General features: G+C 41.6%; 1 protein-coding gene across 2 annotated transcripts in view; it reads left to right on the top strand.

Moving 5' to 3' along the window:
• The window catches only part of RELN (reelin), a 456,663-nt gene that overhangs the window by 55,239 nt on the left and 384,230 nt on the right, over window positions 1-17,194 (top strand). For both annotated transcript variants that reach the window (XM_073328520.2, XM_073328521.2), the window contains exon 2: window positions 15,360-15,470. In XM_073328520.2, coding sequence (XP_073184621.1) covers window positions 15,360-15,470 — 111 coding nt within the window. The remainder of the gene's footprint in view (window positions 1-15,359; window positions 15,471-17,194) is intronic.

Consider the following 17,194-nt stretch of genomic DNA (forward strand, 5'->3'; position numbering starts at 1 on the left):
AAAATTAAGCATGTAAATCCAAGTGACCTGAAATTCAGAGATTGAGAATTCACAAATCCCATTGAAGTTAGAGCAGGCTTTCAAAACAAGGTGCTGAAAATGCCCCCTAGTCTATACTTGTGCTTACACTATTGCTCACACTGGTGCAGACACACTGATGGTGGAAAACAGGTATGAAATTTTATAGTGCAGTTGCACCTTAAGCTAAGTAAATGGCTTGGACTTTCTTCTCATTTATACAAGGCACCTTTATGCCACTTTGGCAGTGAAAAGGGGCCTGTAAATGGGTGTATAGTTAAGCCCCTATACACTACAGGGTGATGTAAAGACGGCTTAGCTCAAATGAAAATTTGGCCCATTGTATTTTAAAAAATAATAAAAAAAGAATTGTAGGACAAAGCTGCAAAGAGTTTCGTTTCCAACTGGTAAATAAGAAAATATACTGTAGAAAAGATAGCACTATTATGTATATTTGGAGCTATGCCTCATATTATATATTTTAATTGGTAAATGTTTCCTTATTCTCCAATGTCACTAGAACTGATGCACTCCACTCTATTTGCTTATCATAATCACAGTTCATGTGTCTGTAAGAGGATTTGTATTCTTTTAGTCTGAGATAAACATATTCAAGAGCCTGTGCTTAGCTGACATGCTCTCCTAAGCTAAAAACAAGACCAAAAAAAATTCTCGCAAACATTTTGAGATTATGGGGTTATAATAAATTTCCAGCAGACAAGAATGTTTATTCTCTTCTGAGTTGTCTTTATTTTTTTAAAAGATATTATTCTTAGTTATGTAGACAATAGCTGCTTATCTTTTGAGAACAGGAGAATAAAGGGATTTACCACTCTGCTGAAAATCTGAACACTACACTCATATTCATATCTATTTAATAATTTATTGAGAGCATGGCCAACACTATGAAATTTTCATGTATGGGTATCAAGCAACCAACCTCACATAAACTTGAAAAGCTTAAAACACAGAGGTCAGTAACTTTGCACTACTGTTCCTGGCTTTACAGTACTTAAAAGTTAATCACAATAATTATTTTTTTCAAAGAAAAATCTAATTTTTTCAATTCATAGAATCATGGCAAAATTCAAATTTCAGACTCAGACTTAGTGTGATGTTGGTATTTGCTGGGTACACACACCCACCACCACCACAAGGTGGAATATAAAAAGTTTACACACTGAGACTACTTTTGCAGTATAAGCATTTTTTGAAACTGACTGTCTGTAAGGCTGCATGTGTTATCACTTCCAACAGATGTGTCTTGATACAGTTGTTATATGCCTGGATACAGCACCAAAATAAATGTGTTGGATTTCAGTACTGCTGTTCCTGCTGTTATCATTAAGGGTCTGTTGGAGGGCCTGTTAGGAATTGTTGTTCAAGTGTTTATGTGGCTGCCCAAAAAATCATTTTAGACTGAAAGCTGGCCAGTGCAGGAATATGTTTTTTTAAAAAAACAATTTGATTTAAAGTGGTTTACCTGCTTTTAAATTTTAGAAGAAATAAAATAGAATTTTTCTGCCGGTTTTAGAACACATTATTTTCATTCTGCTAGTGTCCAATGTGAGCTTGTCACTTTGTGTAGTAAAATGAATGTATTAAAATTGTTCTAATACTGAGAATTTAAAAACCAGATAAAGTACCTAAACATTATAGGCCGGATCCACAGCTCCTTGACGTCAACAGGAGTGTTTCCGTTGACTTTATGGGGCTTTGGATAAGAGACTATATTGCATTATATATTACTAATACAATTGCATATTTCAATTTTGGCTCTTGACAGCATCTGCTAGTGGCCATTTGATTTCAGGGACAGCTATTGTTGGATATTTTTCTTGACTAAATTTTGTTTCATGCCCATAGTAATTTGTTTATTCCTTATGCTATTTATAATTTTCAGGGTTCAAAAAGCTGTCACGGAGCTACAAAATCGAGATCCAGACATTTGGCAACATTCTGTGGAACTTTTCAAATATTAAGGAAATAACGTTATTGTGTGTTGTATATCATTTATTAAGCACCGATAATGTTCCTGGCACTGTACAGGACACAAAATAAAGATTGCCCATGCTCCTAAAGCCGATTACTCTGAATAAGATGTACACAGAGCATATATGATGCACTGGAAGGTCGAGAGCAGTGGTTCTCAACCTATTTATCATTGTGGGCTTCATATGTGGCCCACAAAGTGTTACCTGGGCTGCAGTTTGAGAACCACAGTGCCCCCACTTAACCCCACCCCCCACAAACCCCTATGCCCAGTGCCCCCCACCCAGAGACCCCTCCACAGAGTGGGCCAGGAGCGGAGAGCCGGGTCTGGGGAAGGGGACAGGGACTCCAACCCCAAACCCCGCCGCAACCTTAGACACCGTTGTGCGGGGCTGAGCAGCAGCTGGGACCCCGGACCCGGACCCTGCTGTGCTGGGCCACGCAGCAGCCCAGACCCCAAGCCTGCCGTGCGGGGCTGTGTGGCAGCCGGCAGCCCAGAGCCCGCAGCCTTTAGCATACAGCTGAGCTGGGCTGTAGCTGTGTACTAATTGAGCCGCATGCAGGCTGCGGGTTGAGAACCTCTTCCTAGAGGAAGGAAATTTCTGTGGTTTTTTGGTTTGTTTTCTTTTTTAACAAATTAATGCTATTTTTCACTAGCTTCTTGTTGGCATCATGGAAATAGAGAGTCTTTGGAAGGTTTTGAATACTAAGGGGATATTGCCTTGACAAACTGGAACAGGTAGGGAGTTTTCATATATGAGAAGGGTTGGGAAAAGGCCTAGATAGATTTATGGAAGAAATGAACAGGGAGGGGACGTCAAGACTGGTAACAGTGGAGTGGAGGTGATACATGAAGGCCTAATCCAAAGCACATCAAAGTTTACCAGTCATGTTGCTGCTGTGCCTGCCTTCAGTCTGGACATTTTTTCCATACGTAACAATGCTGCAATATTTTTTCCTCTGCTTTTTCTTCATCAAACTGGGGAGAATACGTACCCAGTATGACTAAGCCTCCCCCTACGTTTATTGCTTTTATTTTTGTTGGATGGGTTCGAGGGTTGTGATTCAGACTATCCTTAGGAAGTGTCTAAAATTCATATTTGGAACTGATGCATCATGATGGGTTCCTATGTTTTTGGATTCTCCTGAAAGCAAAATTATTTCTATATGTAGTCAGGTTTAGTTTGCTATTAGCATATGTGCCACTATTTGTTTTTAAATAACTTTTTCTACAAATGTGGTACTGACTGTAACTAAATTTATAGGGCATCTGGGATCCTTCTAACTACACACACATCACTTTAATTATAAATATTTTATTATCATTTTTATTTGCAGTATTCATGCATGCCTTTAAAACAGAGGTTCTCAAACAGGGGAGGGGGGACGGCACAGAATGTTTTCAGGGTGTGTGTGCGTGTGAGAAGCTTTAGGAAAAACCTTACTGCTCACATTTTACCCACAGCAATGAATAACTCGCGAAGCTAAAATTCCTCCAGACATATCAGGTCCTCAGATGGCGCTGTGCATTTGACTCTAGATGGCGCTGTGCATTTTGATGGATTTCTGTTAAGCTTGCGTAGCAGTATACAAAGTCATTGCTATCTGTACGTTAATCCGTTTGCTATGATGCGGTGTGCACATTTAATTGTAAGAATAGACCAGAATTGCAGTTTTGCTTTTGCCCTTATTACAATGAATCATTGGCTCTGCTTGAATCAGTGCCTTCCAGTTTTTAATATTTTAGTGAGAGTTGCATGTTGTTTTTTTTTTTTTTAGTTGGTATATGTTCTTGTGTGGCGGGGCAGGGTGGGGTGTGAACTACTACAGACACAAAGAAGGGGGTGTGGTCAAATAAGGTCAAGAGACACTGCTTTAAAAATGTATCTGAGTATTTAAAAAAATTTATCACTGTGGCATCTGAGCACTTTGCCAAACACTTAATAAAGCCAGAAAAACCTGGCAACAATTTGACTGTGCATTTTCTTTTGTTCTTCCCAACAGTTGTATGTAATCAAAGTGTAACTGGGTGGGCTGGCCCTCAAAGGGATTGAGTTCAGCGCCTCTGTACCTTGTCAGGCAGTCGCAGGTGATGGAATTGGGATTGGGCCTAGGCCAGTGGTTGGGTCAGGCATCATGTGATGGTAGCCCAGAGGCAGGGATTTCATATAGGACAGACAAACAGACAGACAGACCATGGGGGAGGGGTCTCTAGAGAAGGCCTGGTAGAACGCCTCTGCTCAGAGGGAGCTGATGAGCTGAGAATGGGTGAGCTGGGGCCTGAAGTCTTGATGCAAAGGCAACAAGGAAGGAAAACTTGCAGGGGACCCAGGGTCAGAGAAGACTGGGAAAGACTCTCCATACCAGCCAGCGGGAAATGCCTCAAGGGGCAGGTCAGAAACCTTGAGAGGATCTACAGCCTTAGAGGTAAAAGACTTGAGGAAGTGCCTGGCAGCAGGACCTTAGTTTTGGGAAAGAATTGCTTCAACCCAGGAAAAATTGAAAAAATTGGGGTATTGGGGGAAGATATTTTGATTTAAATTGACACTTGAACTGTGTTTTAATAAACTGCACCACAAGAAGGGGTATAATATGACTTGCACAGGAGTCTTGATGGAGTTTTTGAGAACCCCAAGAAGGGGAAACTGAGGCAGTGACAGCATCTGACCCCATAGTAGGTAAACCCAGTCAGTCAGAATAGATTAGTACAGTGCTGGAACGCTTCCTTGGGTTCTACAAAATAGAGTACACCATGATGCTCCTGTTTCATATAGAGCATGCTGAGTAATAACATGAGAGGACTCCATGTTTCTAAAACTAAACTTGTTCTTTATTAAGAGAACTACGTGCAGAGGTGCTGCAACTGCAGTTAGCATTTAGGCCATGTGCAAGTGCTTGCTGGGGCCAGAGGTTACTAGTACATAGCCACCCTATGGACATGGTCTCTACCACCTGCCCATTGTAGCCTGTTAGGCCTCACAGTCCTTCAAGTATGCTGGTCTTCAAACCAGTCAGCCCCTAGTTCGTGTTGTTGCTGTTGGTGGGTGACTTGTTTCCACCCTGTTGCTGTCTTCATTCTGTTGGTTGGTGTCCTGTTGGTTTGCCATGTTGTTCATACACCTCATTTCTTCTGACTCTATTACATCAGGTGAGCTGATGGCTGAGACTCTAGATCCTTCTGGCCTTTGGCCCTATCCGCCTGGGTCTGCCGCTACTCTGCAGTATTCTTTGGTTTTAACTCTGTAGCTACCTTATTTGGCCTGTGTCCCAACTGCAGCTTGGATTGTTGCTTTATGCCATTGCTTTGTTTGGCTATTTGGTGGCTGAACCCAAACATGCTCACCTGTAGGTAGGGGCCTCGGGTCCTTAGCTCCTTTGTTGTAGCAGACTGTCTGCCTAGCTTGGCATTCTCTTAACTGTTCCTGTGTCCTGACCATCATTCCTGTTCTGGGCTGCAGTAGATTACCTCTCATGGGTCTTACTTATCCAGCCCATCAGTCCCCGTCCTAAGCTACTGTCTTGTCCCTGTGAGGGTGTATTGTGATGATCCAACATTTCCAGGTAAGGATCCCTCCCTCTCTTTTGCCTTTATCATCAGTCTCTTCTGCTGACTCTCCCTGTTGCTTTGTGGGTACCCAAGAGAAGACATTTTATGCTCAAAGTCCCATTTGGCACTGAACTGTTGGAATTCTGCTGTGGTGTACCCATTGTCTGAGCATAGTGTCAGGCATGCCATACCTTGCAAAAACCTTTTGGTTTCCAGATCATAGTTCTTGCCTGAGTGTCATCCAGATAGTCTACCTCCCGGAAACTAGAGCTGTCGTTTACCGTGAAAATGTAATTCCTGCTAAAGTAAACTGATCTGTTCTGATTTTTTTTCCAGGGTTGGGTTAGGATTTCATGAGGCTGAAGGTCTCCTTCTGTTGATCATTATACTCTTTGCATACCTCCACTGTTGCACATATGCTCTCATTTGGAATTCATGTCTGTCAGGTAGATGCACTCCCTGGCTCATCTCAGGCATGCCTGTATCCCCAGGTGTGTAGAGTGTTTCTCTCTCGTGTCAGCATTTAAATCAGAAGGGATTACTGCTCAATTCCTTTTAAACAAAATCCCATCTTGTGCACACAGCTCATCCCTCACCTGATAATAGGGAATAGCCTCCTATGACACTTGTACTTTGCGATCTGGCCAGCCCTAGAGTATGAATGTTTTACTGCCTGTAGCAACCCATCCTGTTCGGTGCTGTGTTGGAATGCCTGGTGCCTTCCAGAAGAGATGCAGTGATATTTTAGCATGTTGATAGACTGTCTCCTGTTCCACAGAGCCATCTGTGTTGTACTCTGGAAGTTATGTCCTGCTCAGGGTATCTGCCACCAGTAGTGACTTTCCAGGGCAGCACCTTATCTTCATCCCATTGCACTGGAGTCTCAATTACATGCGTTGGAGTCGCTTGCATGAACTCAACAGTGGCTTCTTCAAGATGCTTTTGAATGGCTTGTGATCAGGCTGCACATCCAGCTTGTGCACAAAGGTGAAATGGTGGAATTGTTCCAGAAAGCGCAGCCAGTAGCTCCTTTTCTGTCTGAGCACATCCCCATTCTGTATCTGTCAGGGATCTACTTGCAAATGTGATGGGCTTCTGGCTTCTTCTGAGGCATCACACTGTAGCTCTAGCTGCTCTGCAGGGTTGTACTACTTCAGGAGTAGTGTCTCGCTTATGATTTTCTTTGTTCTTTCAAATGCTTGTTCGTGGGTGTCTGACCATTCTCACTCAGCATCATTGTGTGTTAACTGTTTCAAGGCTTCACAGGCTCCTGATAGTCATGAACAGATTCTGGAAAGCTAGTTGGCATCCCTATAAATCCCTTCATATTCTTTGGCTGGGCATTTCCTTAATGGCTCTGAGTCTTCAGGGTACAGCCAGAATCCCTCAGGTAGCAGATGCATAATGTAGGGGACTAGGGTTCTCCTCAGCTTCAGCTTGTCTGAACTCAGCCTAGCATTCCACGCCACCAGGCACCTATTTAGGAGTTGTTGCAGCTTGGTATCATGGTCCTGGATTGCCTCTTCCTTGCCATTTCCTTCTGCTACAATATGAATGTCATCAGCTACAGTCTTGGTGTCTGGGAGTACCTCTAGTGCCTGGTTCAGTTTACACTGGAACACCTCTGGGGCCAGGCTAATGCCCAGAAGCCTTCGTCACTGCTTAATTAGTAATGAAAGAGGTGACTAGGATCAAGCAATTTTTATTACTTTCATAACTGATGCAGCAAGCCCAGAGGTGCCGGGACTATGAACTGCCAAGCCTAGAGATGCCAGGGCTCAGCACAATTTATTGGCACAAATTAAGCACTGGCATTCATATCCAACAATAACTGCTAAAATATGCAGCAAAGTCTGTCAGGTGGCTGGATGGCTCATACAGCTTGATATATCAGAACCCGTTCTTCACATCACAAAGAATGAATGTTTTTGCTCTGGAGAAATTGGGTGTATATACTCAATCATTGATAATGGGTAGTGACTTCTTTTCAGTGCTCTTTTCATTGGTTTTGGGTTGGTGCAAATCCTCAGTTTTCCTGAAGATTTTCTCACCACTGAGAGGCAGTTGATCCACTCTGTGCTGGTTTCAACAGGTGTAATGATGCTTCTTTACAGGCTTGCAAGTTCCTTCTTTAGTTTCTGCATCTGGCCTACTGTTTTATTAGTCTCATGGCTTAACGTGGGGGTCTGTTTACAACCTCAGCTTACACTCTAGGTGTTCATCTCTTTGGAATATGCCATTAATGTTAGAATGCTGGACAGGCCCACAGTAACTGTTCTTCCTTCTCTGTCACAATGGCTATATTCTGGAGTTGTACTGCAATCGAATTCATGGCTTGCATGGCCCCACTGCCCAGCAGTAGGTGGTATTCCTGGTTGTGAACTACTAGAACTCAAAACAATAATGCCTTTTGTTTCATGAGTTTCTTATCAATTGTCTGTGTTTACCCACTGGCTTCTGAATAGTTTTATTGTACATCATCAGCACCAGGTCATACTTCTCTAGTGTAATATTGTTGCTTATCAGTGTTGCTGGGATTACATTGCAGCTGTCTTAGCAGTGCAGCTGGAATCAAACTGATCATTGATCCAATAGCATAAGTGCAAATATGGCAGTTGAGTGCCTGATAGCCTTCTTCTGCCGTGCATGTTCATTGAGAGCCTTTGGATCTGCTAAAGTTACGCTGCTGATATCTTCACTGGAAGTCTCTTTCTCAATCACTGCATGTACTGTTGCTTTTTTTTCTTCCTGGGGTAGCTGTGGCATTGGACTATAAAGTGGTTCTATTTCCCAGGCCCCTTTCACAGTTGTCCATAAGCTGGGCATTTTTCTTTCTGCATTTTGTATTGCTTTTCACTGTATATAGACTGGGATGCCTGCATTCCCAGTCAGTCTGTCTCTGTCTTGCATGCTGGGTTCCTTTAGCTGAACCGTCATACTTGTTCTGCACTAGTGGCTGTCCTTGTTTTGATCCTTTCCCAGACAGTTTTTGCTGCCTTTGCTATTTTGGAGGCATTTCCATAGGATTAGATCAGTTTCTTTCAACAATCTCTCCTTTAAGATGAAATCATGTGTCCCACAAAAGATCCTGTCTCTAATTAGGGCACCATTAACATCTCAGAGTTACAGAGAGACGCCAGAGTTCTCAGCAGTGTAATATAAGTATCTATCCCTTCTTCTGTTTCTTAGGGCTAGTCTACACTGGCAATGTTAAAGCGTTGCTGGGGCAGCGTTTTAATGTGGCTTGCGTGGCCGTGGCACCAGCGCTGGGAGAGAGCTCTCCCAGTGCTCTGAAAAAACCACCTGCACGAGGGGCGCAGCTCCCGGTGCTGGGGCACTGTCTACACTGGTGCTTTACAGCACTGAAACTTGCTGCGCTCAGGGGGCTGTTTTTTCACAGCTGGATTCAGACACATCCAGCCAGGCAGCAGGCAAGAGCTGCTGCTCCTTCTAGAGGCCACTGTGGTGCCCAGCTAGCACGAAGCCCTGGGGCAAGGGCAGCAGCAGTAGCAACAGGCGAGGATGGGAAGCAGAATGGAGAAGAGGTGAAGGAGAGAGAATAAGGCAAGGTCTGAAATGCCACAGGATTGGTGTGGGATGGGGGCAGAATGGAGGAGGCTGCTGCACCCCCGTCACGTGGGCAGGAATGAGGAACTGGTATGGCAGGGGAAGAATCTGTTGACCAAGGTCTGTTGTAAATGAGTTTGCTCCAGGAACAAGGGGGAAATCAGTGAACTGTGACTCTCACAAAAAGAACAGGAGTACTTGTGGCACCTTAGAGACTAACAAATTTATTCGAGCATAAGCTTTGTTGGGCTACAGCCCACTTCATCGGATGCATAGAATGGAACATATAGTAAGAAGATATATAGAGAGAGAGAGGAAGAGGGAGAGAGGCTAATTAAGATGAGCTATTATCAGCAGGAGAAAAAAAACTTTTGTAGTGATAATCAAGATGGCCCATTTAGATAGTTGACAAGAAGGTGTGAGGCACAGTTCATTATGTGATCTCTTCCTCGACCACAGCAGATTGTAATGTTGCAATCTAGTCCATAATAAGTATCCTAGATAAGAGCTTGATCCTGTGGGATGCTGAATAAGGGTGCACAAATTGTTGCAATTCTAGAGGTCAGTGATTCCCAGTAACTGCTGCTGAAAATCTACTGATTTCAGTGACAGCAAAGAGGACTACATGACTCTCAAAATCATTGAACCCAAAGGGTATCTCAGGCCTCAGAAACAAACTAAAACAAAACAAAAATACCCCCCCCCCCCACACACACACACACAACAGTGAGTCTCAGAACCTGGGTCAGGTGACTTGGGCTCATGTTATGGGGCTAAAAATAGCAGTGTAGATGGAGCTTGGGATCTGAAACCCAGTGAGGAGGATGGGTCTCAGGGCCCAGGCTCTGCTACTTTTAGCCCCAAAGCACAAGCCTGAGTGAGTTGATCCAGGTTCTGAGACTTGCTGCTGTGTCTTTTTTGTAGTGTAGACACCCAGAGTCATCTCTGTTTAAAGAGTTGTATATTGGGTAATATACAACATATTGATGAATCAGTGAATCTAGACATTGAAGGCAAAAAGACAATCAACTGTTTAAAAAAGAATTAAAGGCATGCCTTATTATTTTCTTCATAAAATATTGGAAATATAGATGAAGCATAGCTCCAGTACTATAGTGATGAGTGCCTTAGAAACACCTATGACTAAATACAATTTGAAAATGTCATCTATCTCTTGTGTGATACTATTACATCCAGATGCAGTCTGCTTCCAGGCAGCTTCTTGGCCATCTGATTGTCCCTTGAGATGCAATAGTTGCAAGCGTTGCTTGAGCTTTCTAGTTCTTAATTCCAAAGGAGGCACCAAATTTAGGTCTGATTCCTGCTAACATAAAGGCCACTCATGGGAAGTCATCTTCTAAGAATCTCCTGAGAGAAGCTGTCAAAAATCCTCTGCTTCCCGTGAAATGTACTCAGCAGCTCTCTAAGGATGCTCAGCATCTTGCAGGATCAGACCTATATGTATACATTTTACTATTTAGTTGCTGTTTATTACATGTTTTGAAGATGTAGAGCTCTGCTTAAGTGCTGACCATTATTGATTGTTTCCTGGACATTCAGATTTCAGGACACCTTATCAGAAATTGGAACTGATATATTTTATTTACTATAATCCTGTGGAAAAATAGTATGTGATCATGTAATTCTGGCATTTTCTACCTTTTTGAATACTTGACCGTACAACCTTAATGTTCGTCTAACATCGTTTTTTGTGTGAACTTGCTAGGCTTTTAAAAAAAGCAAACTGAAAAAACAAATTCAATTGTGTGGCATCATATTGACACTCACGTGTGTCATTGGCAAGGTTGGAACTTTTATATCCACTACATGGATCTCTGGCATTTGAACTAATCGAGTAACTGTTGCTATAGTAGGTTGTCTTCCTCTACATGGACTGACACTAGAGGGGGATGAGGTACATGCTTTGCCAGTGGGTTTCATGGCTATTTGCCGACAGTAGAGGAATTGGGGTGAGAAGAGGCCAGGCGGAGGTGAGGGTTTGGGGGCAGGTGGGGGAGGAGGGAGGGAGCTGAGCACCCCCGGGGCCCAGAGGAAGCTGGCGCCTCTGGTCAGATTCTCAGGGAAAGATATCCTGCTCTCAGTCTGTCACTCCCTTTTTGGTCACTAGGCTATCTGAGGGTAGGTGGGGGCTTCCTGTGTGGAGCTATGACCTGTTTGCCTATGAGCTTCCTTCTTCCAATGACTTTCTCACATGACTCTCCTCATTGCCCTGGTGATCTGTGTGTGAAGAGGGAATCAAACCAGCTTCCCCCTCTAGCCCCTGCTGATCTGTTTCCCTTCTAGGCAGGCTGCCAGCAGCTTTTGGCAGCCTGTTCGCATTCTCAGTGGCAGCATGTGGTGGCATCCCACCACTCAGCTGGATTGATGCCTGCAGCACAGTTCTTGGAGGCAGCCCAGTGGGTCCCAACTCCCCAGTTGCAGATCCATGGCTCCTCGCAGTAATGTGGCCAGGGAAGTGAGAGGTACATTTCTTGCTCCCCTGGTTATCCCATGAGGAAGAGTATTTTGGTGGGGCTGGTGGGGGGGAATAAAGTTGAGTGAAGGGATTTCCTACACTCTTTGCTAGGTACCCACAATCTCTCTCAGGCCACTGTCTCACAAAACAGCTGCAGCAGGGAGACAGCCACCACTTGCAGGGCTGAGGCGACTCCCTACCCCCAGGTAGGCCTTGGTCTAGGCCAGGGGTAGTCAATTATTTTTTTTGTCAGGGGTCCAAATTTCTTGGTTAAGATATAGTAAAGGTCCAGACTCCAGAGAAAATAATACTACTCCCCACCCCAAACAACAATAATAATGATAGTAATAAGTAAATAAAAAGATTGTGGAGTCTGTTCAGAAATGTCTGATTCAAATTTGGCCTGCAGTCTTCCTGTTGACTACCCCGGCCTAGACTTTAATTCCCACTCCACCCTCCTCCAGGCTGCGAAGAAACGCTGTTGACTGTTTAACAAGCAAGCCACTATATGGGCTGAAACAAATGACTGAAAAATGATTATTTTGCTGCTGTTCTGGAGCACAGAAGGCAAAATAACGTGTAATAACAAGTCCCTGTCCCTGATATAAAATCAGAGTCCTGTACTTTGGGCTGTACGTTAGCATAGCTTTCGTATTCATGATTGTTAGTACTAATATGTAATACAACATATTGTCTTTCATTTGAGATGAACTATTTGATGTCTTCCCCATTGGACTGAGATAAGTCCTAAAAGAATGTCACTCTTCTTTTTTGTCATTCACACCTTCTGAGAATGTCACTCTTATTATTTTCTCTTATAGAACTAATTCTGAAATTATTCTACAATGTATTACAAATGTATAACAACAATTTAGTGCTCCATTAAAAAGTGTTTCAAGGCAATCTGCAGTTTTCCAGGGGCTTAATGGGGAAACCATACTGTGTTGGATACTATTCAGCAATGAAAATTGATCCATTACATGTACATGTAAACTGGGGATTGGTGATCATGCAAATATGTCCAAAATCAAATATGGGCATTGTAATATATCCCTTCTGTCCCAGAGAGAGTGCTCACCATTTATTCAAGAAAGAATAAGGCTACCTCACAGTGAAACAAAATGGCAGCAGAGAACTGGCCCAGTGCCCTTACTCGGTCCTGCTTTGAGCAGGGGGTTGGACTAGATGACCTCCTGAGGTCCCTTCCAACCCTGATATTCTATGATTCTATGATCAATGCTTTTCACCCACTGTTTTTTCTAGTCTTCAAAAATAAAGCTTAAGCATAATTTAGAGCATACATTTTCCTTTTTCCAGACTAAAAAGTACAAAGGAAAGAATAAACCCTGCAAAATTCACTACTTCAACATCGGATGAAAGGAGAATTCATTGTTTTTTATTTTTTATTTTATTTTATTTTTGTTTTCAAAATTATTTTACTTTATGGAAATCTTGTTGCTTTTGTGGTCTGCTTCTCATTTGTTTTTGTTTGTTTGTTTTGACATGTATGTTATGAGGGGATGCAATGTAGAATGGAGATTAGGGTTCTGAACCTGCTCTCTTTACTCAGGTGAAACTCCTGTTAAACTTCATGGGAGTTTTTCTTTGTCCTGGAATTATTCATAGTACTATTGAATTTTAGAATAAATACAGATAATCTAAATGTAAATTATTTAGGAGTAAATTAAACACACTGGATGTTAATCCTCTAGTTAAAAACCAAAACAGCATTCTCCCTGTTGTTTTTACAGGTCCAACTAATAAAAAAAACCAACCCCCCAAAACAACTGGTATGAATGCGTACCACAGATTAACCACTGAAGACTGATGACGATACAGCCAGAACAACAGACTAGTCCTGCTGCTGAATGTACTAGGAATGTCTTAACATGACACTGATTTATATGGTTACTGGACAGAACCCTGAACCAGCACCTCACCACCTATCCCCGCTTCAGTTACTGAGTCATCCCCAGCACATGGCATTTCTAGCAGGAGTAAGAAAGGACTACATTGGGGTGGAGAGTATGTTTGCCCTATCTGGCCAGATATTTAGAACCAAAAAAGTTTGGAGGATAAGGGAGTCTGAAGTGATCAGAGACTATAGTCCATCGTTGAGCTCTGTGTATGAGGTGGGTGGAAGAGGAACCTGTAATAGTTACTAAGGTCTCTATCATGCAAAAAGTTGTGTGGGACATCAATCAACTCAATGGAACTATTCACTGTTGCAAATGTCTGCCTGTATGCACCCCTTTGCAGGAACTGGGCCTTTGATAGCCTCCATGAAATTGCTGGTCTTTGTTCTTTATACACAGCTATAGGTGTAAAACATGGTTTACAGACACTTTAGAAAAACGGATTTTACAAAGTAGATTACAAACAAACACCAAGACACACGAGGGGGTGGGAGATTTACCTGATAGATAGTTTAGTTGCTTGCTTTAGTTTTTGTGCTTTACGTTAGTTCCATTTTAAAAAAATATATAGGTATATGGGCAAGTGTTAGAAACTGTCAGAAGAAATGTGTTTTTGACAATAGATTTTAAAGAGGCAAAGGAGGTTGTATGGCATTACGGGATCAGCGAGGTCATTCCAGGCATAGAGGCTATTGCTATGTATATTGCATTTACAAAATAGAAACAAACTTGTCACTTAATAGTTCTGGCCGTTTTAGGATAGAACATTCAAGCAGATTGTACATAGGATTTTCTGTTTAAATTGATAACATCTGATAAGACATCAAAGCAAAAACCTGAGGATGAATGTTTACAGAATAAACTGCAAAAATTGTGAATTGTTGTTGTTTTTTCAGTGTTCAATGCCTTCCTAAATAATATGCATTTTCAGCTGAAAATTGCAAGTGTCAAGAAAATCGGGACAATGGTTTTAACTGATATAGCTAAGAATATTTTTTAAAATTCTCCAGTGGATTATTTTAATATACTTGGTCTATAATGACCTATGTGCGTATATGACTTAACTGCTTAATACACTAAAGTGTATTACTATTGTCATGTAGCACACATTTGAAATCCAGAAAGAGCGATACTATAAACCTTAATTATTTTATTGCTTATGTCGTTTATTCTGTGGTCTTGACAGCCAGCTGTAAACCACATGTTCTACTGACGGTGATGTTGAAATTTTCTAAAAACCAGTTCATTTAGTTTAATATGAGTTTTTTTGCCTTCTAGGAAAAGGAGCTTATCGGATAGAGATGAGTGACCTTTCTGATGTTAATTTCAAATCCTGATGCTGTAATTCTCAATTGTGTCCATTTCATGTGACAGATTATTAATGATAAATGATTTATGATTAATTTAGGAGTAAAAAATAACAAACACCAATTGTTTTCTTCTAAATACAGTCTCTTTGCTAAAAATAAACCCTGAAAAAATATTAAAAATAAATTCCAAAATCAGGAACCCTGATTAGATATTGAGCAACGATATTTGTGAAATTTACATTTGCAAACTAATTTACAGTCTCTAAATCATTGTATATGTAGTGAGAGTAGTATTTCAGGACAGTTTCTTACACAGAAGTGAAGTTCATTATTTGAGCTCCAAGAGTCTGCTACTCTTATTTATCTAGTTGTGCTTCTCCATGAGAAGAACCACTGTGTGCATGTGCGTGTGTGTGTGTAGCAAGGTTTTTAGTCAATGAAGTAAGGATGGCAGAATCTTGTCATTAGAAAGAGTAGAGAACTCAGCACACAATTGAGTGGTCCTTACAGAATTTTTATATCTTTCATTTCAGTGACTATTTCGACAAGTACATTCTTCGATGGCTTACTGGTAACAGGACTCTATACGTCTACCAGCGTTCAGGCTTCACAAAGTATTGGTGGCTCTAGCGCTTTTGGATTTGGTAAGTCTAATGTGATTAACAAACCTAGACTTGTATTTGTTGTAATTCAAAATATTCTGCAACTCAAGATAACAAATACTTAGTTTTGTAGAGAAATTAAGGTGAACACAATTTAAATAAATTGACTTTATATTGTGTGCTGGGACCTGATCCAAAATCTGTAGGAGTCAATAACTTCCATGAGCTTTGGATCAGCTCCTTAAACTGTGTGTGTAAAAAAAAAAAAAAAAGGAAAACCAATCAGAAAGTCTCCATCCCAAAGACATGCCTTAGATGCACAGAATTGCATGCATTCCACAGAGAACCAATTCCCACAAGAAGACCCTGATTCTCTCACACACATGACACTACAAGAGTGGTCACCTTTCCCTTCCAGGAAAGTTGACCAGATACTCCTTACCTCTGGAAATATTGAGCTGCTCTAGAGAGAAAATGATCTCTCCTCTGCTGGCACTGTTTTTACAAACAAACAGACACACACACGAATAAGTGATACATAGCAAAGTGATACATACAAAGCAAAAACTTGAACCTTAGGAAATGATAGATGGGCACGCATGTGCATCCAACCTGTGCACTGAATGAAGCCTAGATCCTGTTGGAAAAAATCATTTGTGATCATGTAGTTAAAGACTGTTCCATAGTGCCTATGTACAATGGGACAAAATTAAAATTGCATGGGAAGCATGAAGCTAGCATTTCTTAATATTTGAGAGCTTGACTCTGTGATCTAAATAACATTCTTTTAATGTAGCCTTTTATATAATTTTCTAGGGTTTTGTTAAGGGAAAAATGTAGATCAAACTTTTCTTTGCAATTGTAAAAACCTTCCTCCATTGCATATCTGTAGAGTTTGAACCCTGAGTTGTCAGCATTGTAGCACAGACTTTTCCCACTTGAGACATAGGACTATTATGTTAGCTGGTGGTGGCAGATTAGGCTGCTACCCCGGGCAGGAGAAAAACAGGCTCTGGCACCATGTGCTACATCCATTGGGTAGTTGTCCAGGGGATTGTCCTGGATTGGCTCTGTCATAACCGTACAGCTAAGGGTAGCCTAGAATTCCTCCATACCTGTAAGGGGTTAAGAAGCTCAAATAACCTGGTTGGCACCTGACCAAAAGAACCAATGGGGAAAGAAGATACTTTCAAAACTTGGGTGTGGGGGGGGAAGGCTTTGTTTTTGTGTATTCTCTTGGGAAGCAGATAAGCATTAGGTCAGAAAACTCCTTCCCCTTATAAACCATCCTAAAAGTCTCTCATATTACAAAAATTGTAAGTAAAATCCAGGCAAGGCGTATTAGATTATCTTTTGTTCTGCTTGTGAATTTTCCTTTGCTGGAGGGAGGTTTATTCCTGTTTTTTGTAACTTTGAAACTAAACCTAGAGGAAGTTCTGCTGTGTTTTTGAATCTTCTGTTACCCTGTAAAGTTATTTTACCTCCTGATTTTTACAGAGGTGATTTTTACCTTTTTTTTTAAATAAAATCCTTCTTTTAAGAACCTAACTGATTTCTCCATTGTCCTAAGACCCAGGGGTTTGGGTCTGTGATCACTTTGTAACCAATTGGTTAGGATATTATTCTCAAGCCTCCCCAGGAAAGGGGGTGTAAGGGCTTGAGGGGATATTTTGGGGGAATAGGAACTCCAAGTGGTCCTTTCCCTGATTCTTTGTTAAATCACTTGGTGGTGGCAGCATACAAGGGCAAAGAATTTGTGCCTTGGG

Source organism: Lepidochelys kempii, chromosome 1 (assembly GCF_965140285.1).
Source record: "Lepidochelys kempii isolate rLepKem1 chromosome 1, rLepKem1.hap1, whole genome shotgun sequence".
NCBI classification, from domain to species: Eukaryota; Metazoa; Chordata; order Testudines; family Cheloniidae; genus Lepidochelys; species Lepidochelys kempii.